Genomic DNA, 10580 nt, shown 5'->3' on the forward strand with positions numbered 1-10580 from the left:
AGTGGCTATCTCTCCCAAACACAGAGAGAGCTGGCTAATCCGAAAAAGACTTTGGCTTTGAGTAAGTACTCTAAAGCCGAATAACTGTATTTTGGCGGAATTTTAGCTGAATACTCATTCGAAGACAAAATCTGGCAAACCCCAACTAGGACCTAACTAAACCCGAAACAAAACTAATTACATAGTAGGGACAGGATTGATCAGTACAGCAAACATAGTAATAAATGAAGAAAGTAAAAGAAAAAAAGTGGAAAATTATATTGATCAGTGTCGGATTACCTGTACCCGAGTGTAACTATGCAATGTCTTCCACCACCAAATTTCTTTTATAGCAGATCAAGGACAATCAACTATGCCGTAGAAAATTGGAGAAAGGGCTTTGAGCACCATGTACAATCTGTTCCTGTCACAAATTATGCAGTACAAGGAAAAAAGGCTACCTGTATACTATTGAGTCAACTTTGGCAAGACCAATTGGAAACGTACCGCCTTTGGATCAAAGTGAAGCGCATGGTCTCAATGAGTTCGAGAAGTGCATCAAAATGCTTGCTAAACATTATGAAAAGAAAGTCAGTTTGATACTAGTAACTGACCATTTTGGCAAAAGTACGCGAAGGAGAATCAGTAGAACAATGCATGCATCCTTGAGGGAGTTAGCAGTTGCATGTGAATTTGACGCCAAGATGGAAGAACACTCGAGGGACCAGTCTATGCTAGAGTGCAGAGGGAGCAATGTAAGGAATGTTCTATGGGCCAAAGGAAATCTCTCACTATCGGAAGTACTAAGTGTGGACAAGGAAGTGAAGCATTTCAATTACTGTGTCAGCGTTGGAATGAAACACGATTCTCACGCCCAAGACGCGAAAATGTCTGCGCTGGGGGCTCCTATTTCCCTACCTTGGCAGTCACCCATTGGAATGCACTCCCCATCGACTTTGACTCCCACCAAGCATTCCGCAAAGCAATCAAAACCAAGCTTTTTGTCGGATTCCTTACTGATTATGATCACTGTGTATTTTGCCACACTGTATTATTTTTCTATGTGTAACTCTGATCACCTCGTTTAACTCCTATCAGACATGATTGCCTTGTATATTGTACCTGTAACTAAGACTTTCGGGTCGCCATTTACCTACTATAAATTTTCTTACAAAATGCCTTTAACAGCGCCTCGATGCCTCCGGGCTGCAAGTGCGCTATACAAATACAAAGAAATAAATAAATTGGGCATAACATTTCTAGAAGCAGAAAATTACTCCCATATTGTAAAAAATAAAATCTAGGACAAAAGAAGAAACGCTTACAAGAAGTCACCACTAATCGATAGGCAGGGCTGACAGGAGAAAAGAATATTCCATCATGTTGACAGCCCTTTGCACACAGCCTAAGTGCAACAGAAAGAGTCAATTTGCTAAATGCTGACCTACTCTATCGTCAGCAGACTATGTACCAGAGCTCTGAGAGGACTTGGAGGAATTTGTATTCCCCACAAAAGAAGGGGCGATCCTTGACGGAGAACACGTTGCAGCTCAACGATTTTGAACAATCAGTGTTTGTAATGAGGAGTGAAGATTCAGACACGGATAAACCTATGACTCCAGTTGGAGTAGAAAAAAGAGAATTCAACATAGCAGTAGACTTGGGGAGTACTACCAGAGAAAATGTTTTTCTTCATTTGGTGAAGGTAATACTCAGTGAAATTGACATCAACCTTTGGCATATAGGAGGAAAAATAACAATTAGAAGGATGGTTTTTGACAGAGCTAAAAGTAAAGTACAGATATGCATGAGGAAACCTATAATAATATAGGTGACGTCAAGATATTCTCCACACTGGATCTCACATTGGCGTACCACCATGTGAAATTACACCATCTAGAAGCCTAACCACATTTATATTGACGGCAATGTCATTTCAATGCATGAGGATGCCGTTTTGATTAGTGTCAGTGGCACCCCTGTTACAGAGAATAATGTACGAGTTATTTCAAGATGATGTAGGCATTGTATGCTGTCAGAGCGATGTGTTGCTCTATTGGGGGAAAAAAACAAAGAGCACAGATGGGATATCAGTGATGCAGGGGTGACCTTGAGCAAAGTTAAGTGTAAGCTGTACATAGAAGAGATTAGATATCTGGGTCTTTTCATATTGTCAAGAGATATCCAACCAATGAAAGATTTAGTAAAAAACATACAAGAACACCAGCTACCAAAACCAGGAAACCATTATTGTCATTCCCTTGGACTGGAGGAGTATGCCAAATGTATCCCAAATTTTGCAGAAATTAGCCAAGAAAGGAGCCTAATTTATCTGGAAGGACCATTGTGAAACAGAATTTGAGAGGCTAAAAATGGCTTTCCACAAAAGGCCTTCCCTCAAAATCTGCAATCTATATAGAAACATTGTTACCATGGATTCCAGTAATGAATGTTTGGGAACTGTGCTGACACAGACAGGACCAGAGAATATACTATTGCAATTGCATTTGTGTCAAAAGTACAGAGGGGAGATAAAAATAACTACTTGTGATTAAATTGGTGGTGAAGTTAAGAGCTGTCCTATGAGTAACTAGATTTTAACTGTGATCAGATCATAAGGCACAAAAGGAAATTCTAACCACGAACGGGTTGGGCAAAGTGTGAGAATATGTTTTGAACATCGAACAAGGACAGGGGCAGGAGATCGAGCTGGCAATAGTCTATCCAGACTCTTAAGTAATAAGGAAGAGAATGGACATGCAGAAGACGACCAAGTACTAAACATAGAACAAGAAGTTTTATCCAGAGAAGATTGGGAAATTGCAATGCACAACGAAAAAACACTTAGCACAAAGAAACATTCTCTGGAAAAAAGGTATTCACATAAGAAAAGCAATATGTCAGGATTCGGAGTATGAAACCTTTTGGATAATAGGGGATAAGCATGATATCGAGCAAAGATATGTCATGAGAGGAGATGCCATTATATCTCCTGAACAGATGCGTTCTAGGATAATAGATAAGCCCCACAAATGCCATCAGGGGGTGATGAACAATAAACACAGGGTTCAACAAGATGTTGGGTGGCCTGTATGTAATATACAAGTTGAGTAGTATGCAAGTGTGTTGCATGTATGAACAATGAGAAAACATACATTACATTAAATGAATCCCATGGTACTCTCAACAATACTCTGATTACTGTGGGGGAGAGTGATAATCTCAGATCTACAAGGGGCCCATAGTCCCAATCCTAGTGTATGGTTTGGTTTATTAACCAGATGTGTGGAAGTAGGGTTTTAGCCAAAACATGTGTACTAACGAAGGGATGAGAATGAGGTATTTAGAAGAAAAGCATATCCAGATATTTTGGTTACTGGCAATGGGGTCCAATTGGTGTTGAAGGAGATGGACATTTACCCAGAAAAAGAATGGAATAGAACTATGAACCAGTTTGGTGTGCCACCCTGAGACCAACAGAATGGTTGAGAGATTTGACAAAGTAATACAAGTTCACAAGGTGATCTCACCACCATTGGTAATTGAAGACTAGAAATTATAAACACAGTGGTAGCACATAGATGCACTCCACACTCAAACAAAGGGGTGTCTCCATTTGAATTTGTAAGAGGAAGGAAACCAAGCACCATGGTATGTCCACCATGGATGGAGGAAGGGCCAAAAACACTGGTGTAATTGCAGAGGATGGTAAAAGAAGAGGACAGACAATGGAAGAACATAGTAGGCTATGACCAACACAAAGCAGTAAGTGCACAAGAATTTAATGGAAGGGACATGGTTTGCATAACATTCCCAAAAAAGATGAGCGTAAGAAGATGAGCATTGTCCTCCCCATGTAGTGTAAAGAATAGACCTCATGGGGCTTTTAGAACCACCCATGGGCAAGTGTTTTACAACTAGTATGCAGGGTCTCCAGCAGGATGCAAGAAGGGATGGTCCAAGATAAGAGGAGGGTTTGCAATGGGAATCGTATACAGTAACAATACAAGTTGGAAACTGTAATCAAAAGGTCATATCGCAGGTCAGAATATGTAGGAGATTACGTAATTTGGTCCACTGCTTTCCACGGTAATCCACCTCTTTCCACGATTTAGCCACCAGAAGTTTATTCGACTTAAATTTTCCAATACAGGCTGTATACCAATCCCACTTTCCCATTTTTTCCTACAAATTTGTGAGCCAATGGCATTTCAATGAAATAATTGTGTGCACTTTTTTAGGCAGCTAAATTTAGATGGTAAGTAGGGTTAAGATGTATATGGGGTGGTGCAGGAGCCCTCCCCACATTTTGCTGCAAACAAAATACACAATTCAGCAAAAATACGTTCAGTGAAAAAAAGCAGCAACGTTTTTTAGAGCCATGTGAGTGAAATCTAGAAGGAAGAGCTATGTAATGTGGAGAAATGAAAGCAGTGATGTTGGAGAGGAGCCGGAAACTGAACGGCGGGGGTTACAAGATTACTTCTTGCAATTACCGATTATAAAGGACTCACAAATGCAAGCCTAGAGTTGGAGAGTTCCTCTCTGGTGCTATTGGCACATATGGGAATGCACCAATGCACAGATGTAGAGAGGAGAACGTGCCTTTGTATATGCTTATATTTGATATATGTATTGAAAACACTTCATTTGAAGTGATGCAAAGTGTTTAGATCACTCCCAAACCACCCCTGAATTTCTCTGGTTAAGGCAGATGGACAAAAGTTACTTGAGCTGCAGGGCCCCTGCTCCTGTGATTCATGTGGCCTGCCAGTGCAATTCTGCATAACGGAAAAGGACACCTGATGAACTGCTCACTGCATGCTTTTCTGTACTGTACACTCATCATTTCCTCCACGGCATACGCTCCCAAATATGCTTACTATTCGTGTCTGGCAGTTCTTTGCTGACTCGGTTCCTATGCTGTTAACAGCAGTTGACAGCTTTTATGTCCGCTTGTTTTTTTTTCTGCTTTTTTTTTCTGAGAATCTGAAGTAAACTGAACACTATAATTGGATAAGATGAAGTCCACTTTGTGGCTTTTTCTACTGCGGTCCTTTCCTCTAGTACTATGCTTGTTTCGATGACTAGGAAGGTAGTCACTATTTTTTTGTGAACGGTCAGAAGAGCTTTTCCCATAAAAATATTGTCATTAACATTTGATTAAGTATTGCCGCAATAATTCCTTTAAGAGGGTGACGCACAAGAAATATGTCACAGGTGGTTAAATTAGCTCCTAATAGTGATGCGAGGTTTGCAACAGCTGTACCTCTCTCATTGGGTAAATCCGAGGTACAGTGGACAGTTCCCATCTTCACGTCAATACTTTGATGTATACATATTAGCATGCACTTTTTTCTTGTGGGTCATTTTGTGCCATGCTCAACCTGTTGCTAATAAGTTTCTGGCAGGTCCTGCCTGGAGAAGGATAGGCTGCATCTGCAGGTGAATTCACAGGATTTGCTGTGAAATCGCCTTGAGGCGGGTCGTTTGCTTTTATTTCTGCTGGTAAAAAGTATTCCTCTATTTGAGGACTTGTGATTTGCACATGGCCTTCCTCAGTATATGTGGGGATGTGGGGCTGTGGCCCTTGTTCAGTGCATTGCTTCATCTAATTTTCAGTACTGTCTGGTCTTCCTCAACATGCTCTAGATCTCAGACCTATCGCAGTCTGATTTCAAAACGTTGCTCAAGTATGGGAGGTGTCAGTGCTCTTCTTCTATTGATGAGTTTATATTTTTTAATTATCACAGTTCTATGACTAATCAAACCTTTTACATGAGCACCAAGAATGTCTCATTCCAATGGGTGTTATCCAGTGGTAATGGCCCTGGGTCCAAGTTAAGGGACTTTATCGTCCTTTAATGGCACAATAAGGATCTGTTATTGCTATGTGAACATTCCACCCAATGTGTGTAGAAGGAAATGCAATGGCTCTACATTGGAAAGTTGGGGTGGAGCCTCCTGGCACTGCTTTGTTCAAAATGGAACTGCCAAGATTGCAATGTGCTAATTAATGCTTGCAGACTGAGGGAAGTGTGATTATCACAGGATAATGACCCCACCCCCTTAGTTATTGCCCGAGGCAAAGCTGAGCACTATAGGTTGGGGAAAGGACATATCCCAAGAGATAATGACCACTCCCAAGGTCCCTAAGGCTATTGTCACATGGAGTTGTGTAACTAAAAGGAAAGTGTTTTTATTGTAGAAGGGGCGAATGGGCACACATAAGTAACTTGAAATGTTAGTTTAATGAACATGGAAGTAGCGACAATAAACATTACACATTGCTATTTCATTATGGTTTGTTTAAGGCATTGAACTGCACATGCCCTTGTCTTTTACACAGTTGCAGACAATTGTTTTAGTGTGGCTTGTCAGACTGCTGCACAAGTCAGAATGTTAGGATTGAAGTCTATAACTGTGATTGTAGACTGCATTCTGATTATTCTGACTGGCTGAGAGGTGGTCTGCAATGGAATCCATGTGCTAATTATGCTGTATAGAGGTGTTAAGGGCCCTGAAGAAGGAATTGAATGGGGGCATGCAGTAAGTATGTTTCATGAGGTTTACGGGCCCATAACCCTTTGGTACAGCTTGATAGTGGGGCATGATGGTATTTAATTTCTTTTGACAAATTAACATGCACACATCTTTTTGAGCTGAGGGTTGACCTGTATATCCTGTACAGTTTCGAAACCAGGTTCTTGAGTCTGCCTGTTATCCTGAGGCTTTCGAGTTTGGTTACTTGCGTTACACATGGAACAGCACTGAACGTTTCACGGAACCTAAAGTAGATCTGTTTATCGGTGGCCTCACTCAAAGCGTGTGATTGGATCTCGTTGTGGGTCTCACTCAAAGCATGTGATTGGATCGATCCGTCACAAGCTTCAACTTGTTCAATCGCACTGTTGCGGATACAGACCAATGTGTTGCTTTTGTTAGTTTCTTTTGATTAATTTTCTTGACACTGGCAGGATTGACCCTGCTTTTGACTAACCTACAAGGTTGCTGCATTCTGCATTCATCGAATGTGTAGATCAGGATTCCCAGTGCAAGTGTTTCTGCCATTTTACAAATGGCCATGCAGAAATACGTAAGGCACACATAATAGAATAGCACAAGAAGGTACAGCTCTTTCTATCAAGTCGTTCGATGCCTGCCATTACGTTGAACATTTTTTCTCCAAGGCAAGATCCTTAGTCTACATTTTTGGGGCGACGCGATTGTTATCCTCCTCCTTGTTCTGGTGTGAGTGGGACATCTGCCTTTCTTTTCTTCCTGTAGAGAATTTGAACATGGTGGTAAAGGGTGTTCCCATTATCATCCTACTCCAGCAGGATTCTTCATTCTCTTAAATGGATCTTGGCCACCTTTACCTCATCATTCGTCTACCTTGAGCATTCGTGTAGAATTGTAATACTGAAGCACTGAATCTACAATTCTGCTTTTGCCCCAGCTTCTTGTACGCTTTCACCATTCCTCCTCACTCCAGGCCTCAGATTTATCCTTTGATTGAGAATCTTCTTAAGTTTTCTCTCCTCCATGGGTGTTGCTGGGTGTGGAAACGATCGAGGGCTACGCTAATGTCAGGACTGTCGGGGCTAGCTAGCCTTTTGGTTGTAGCTTCTGAGCTTCTATCTGGGGCTACAACCAAAAGACCCGGGGCTATAGCCCCCTCAGCCCCCTCCCCCCCCAGGCAACGCCTCTGCTCTCCTCACAGATTTGTCTCAAAGTTTGTATGCCATAGAAAGATGATAAAGTAGCATTTTAAATGAATTCCCCATGTACGGGTCTGTTTACAATAAGTTACCTGTGGAAAAATAGGTGTTTGTCATTAAGGAGTGCCAACTGTATGTACTCTGTGCTTATGTGTTTGCTGAAGCTAGCAGAGTCCTTGTTTATCCACAGAGATGCTTCATGGATTTCTTCTGTCATTGCAGGCGCCTTTATCATCTGCTGGACTCCGGGGCTGGTGCTCTTGCTGCTTGATGTCTGCTGCCCCCAGTGTAACATCCTTGCCTATGAGAAGTTCTTTTTGCTGCTGGCCGAATTCAACTCTGCCATGAACCCCATCATCTATTCATACCGGGACAAGGAGATGAGCGCCACCTTCAAGCAGATCCTCTGCTGCCAGCGCAACGAGAACGTCAACGGGGGCCCCACAGAGGGCTCCGACCGCTCTGCCTCGTCTGTCAACCACACCATCTTGGCCGGGGTGCACAGCAATGACCACTCTGTGGTTTGAGCATGAACATCGGAGGGAGGCTGACTGCAACTGGAGAGAATGTGGATGGGAGTCGGGTCCACTGGCGGAATGTCAGGGAAAGGGGACAGAGGAGGGGAATTCAACGCGCAGTTCCCAAAGTATTATGCAACACTAATGGACTGCTTGCTCCCCCAGACTGCACCCAAACAGGAGACTGAAGGCGGCATAAACAACTAGCCGCATTGCCTCTTTTTTGCCCAAGTACTCGTTGTTGGCTCCTAAGGTGATCTTGATTTTTTCCAGTGTCACTTCATATGGGCCAGAAGAAAGTTGAAAAGTCTCTTAAAATAGACTTTAAGCTTTACGCCTTCTCTTGGTGCCCCTTCAGATCAACTGCCAAGAACTAATGCCATTTCCCAACCGCAATTCAATTTCATGCAGAAACATAGGTTATTCTTTCGTTTTTTAAAGACCGTGTGTTTCATGGTAATACACCATCATATTTATCACCCATCAGCATGCTCATGATGGAGACCTTCTGTACAGGGAGTGAATCCATAGCCTTTGCTATTATTAGCACCGCCATGTAACTACAGTAGACCCAATTCTAATGTAGAGCAGAAAAGTCATGTCCATTCTGTATGTTTCTTTCTTCTCCTTTTGTGGTTTGTGAGTGTGCGTGTCTGTCCATGTGTGTGTGTGCGTGATCGTTGTGTATATGGACTGTGGAAAGATTACGGGATGCTGTATTTCAGTCTGGAATGTAGAATTGCCTTGTCTCTGGTCAGTATTAGTGTGGGTGCTCTCCCTAAACCCACCATATTGAAGCGATGGTGCCTCCATATTGGTTCATGTTGTTCCGTGTTGCTTTTTCCTCAAGTGGAACCAGTGGCGCTCGCTTCATGGGAGCTGGAGTTTTTGAAGGTTTGCTGAAGCACAACAGTGTTACTAGTGTTTTGACTGTCTGGGCCTCCTTCCTTTCTTATTGTGGGCTGTATCATTACCTATTTTGTAAACGTGCCGTGGTTTTGCACTGAGGAAACACAGTATTAGTAAGAATAGCCTGATAAATTATTTATCCCATAGTCTCCAGTTTTATGAAGTGAAATGGTTAATTGAAGTAAGGGTACTGCTCTTCTCGCTCAGAGGGAGGGAGAGGATAAAACACTAATGTAGTAGGAATTGATGAAATGCTAGTTTTCTCTAGAATGTTTGTGATTAGATATACAAATGCATACATCGGCCTACTACTTCTTAGCAAACATTACACCCGAACAATAATGACATGTCCAGACTGCTGAATAACAGCCCTATCATGAATACGCATGTACAAACCTATCATTGGCCACCAATAAAGACATAAGGGCCACTTCTTTAGAACGAATTGTGAAAGACTAAAGGAAATGGGCCGGCTGCTGTGGAACAATATGGAACAGACATACTGTGCTTTGTAGGTGTTATGTTGTCATGCATAGGGTGGCGGGACAAGAGGACAGCGTGCAGCAAGGGGGCGCGGGCTGCAGCAAGTGTGAGAAGAAGGCAGCAGGCGAGACAGCAAAAGAAATGTCAGAGAATGATCCATGGAATGTGGACTGACGGGCAATTGAATAAAACAAATGAAGGGAAGGTGACCATTCCAGTGGCTTGAGTCCATTCCTGGTTTCCAAGGGAGAAGCTATATCCACAATTCTGTAAGCTACATTGTGAAATGGGTTGCTCCAACCTCTCTTGGACTGACCCGCAAAGCCACTAATAAAGTGTTCTCATGAGAATTTAAATGTTCCTCTCTGGGTGTGAGCTTTTTCCTTGCATTTGGCGTTTGTAAGGTGTGATGTGTGGCGGGGATGCGGATTAATGTGATTGTGAGGATGATGAGTGTCTGGCGTATCAGGAATCAGCCAACACTACACTTTGAGGTTTCCCAGGAGGGTGGGGGGTACGGGACACCCACTTGTCCCAGAGTTTGATTCATCTGTCGCTTTTTCACATTAACATAAGATTCATGGGCCCCGCTGCAGGGTGTTCTGTTTAGTTCTCCAGGTCACAGAAGCCTAATGATGAGTTGGGTACAGTTCGGATTCTTCTTCCCTCCATCCTCATCAGAGGTCATAAAGGACTGGATTAATTGAATTGTACACGTTTGTAATAAACTAGCAGACCAAGGTTTCTTATCTGCACTCTGAAGGTTAAACACAAGTTTTGCCAAAATGTGCAAGATTTAATTACATTTCTTTCCATATTTCTGGGGCTTGTGCATCTGCTTAGGTTGACATGAAATGCATATTCTACAATCTAGTGGCTTGTCCAGAGTATTTTATTTTTGCCAAAGTAAAGGTTGGCATCAACAGGGGCATTCCTGTCACACTCTCCCTATACATGTGTAGGGACCTAA

At 42.4% G+C, this 10580-nt stretch overlaps 1 protein-coding gene across 2 annotated transcripts in view; it reads left to right on the forward strand.

Moving 5' to 3' along the window:
• The window catches only part of LPAR1 (lysophosphatidic acid receptor 1), a 294717-nt gene extending 284747 nt beyond the window's left edge, over window positions 1-9970 (forward strand). For both annotated transcript variants that reach the window (XM_069630904.1, XM_069630905.1), the window contains one exon: window positions 7923-9970. In XM_069630904.1, the coding sequence (XP_069487005.1) occupies window positions 7923-8227 (305 nt within the window). In that variant the 3' untranslated portion in view covers window positions 8228-9970. The remainder of the gene's footprint in view (window positions 1-7922) is intronic.
• The last annotated feature ends 610 nt before the right edge of the window (window positions 9971-10580 follow it).

The sequence above is a fragment of the Ambystoma mexicanum genome, chromosome 6q (assembly GCF_040938575.1).
Source record: "Ambystoma mexicanum isolate Mex_15411 chromosome 6q, UKY_AmexF1_1, whole genome shotgun sequence".
Classification (NCBI taxonomy): Eukaryota; Metazoa; Chordata; class Amphibia; order Caudata; family Ambystomatidae; genus Ambystoma; species Ambystoma mexicanum.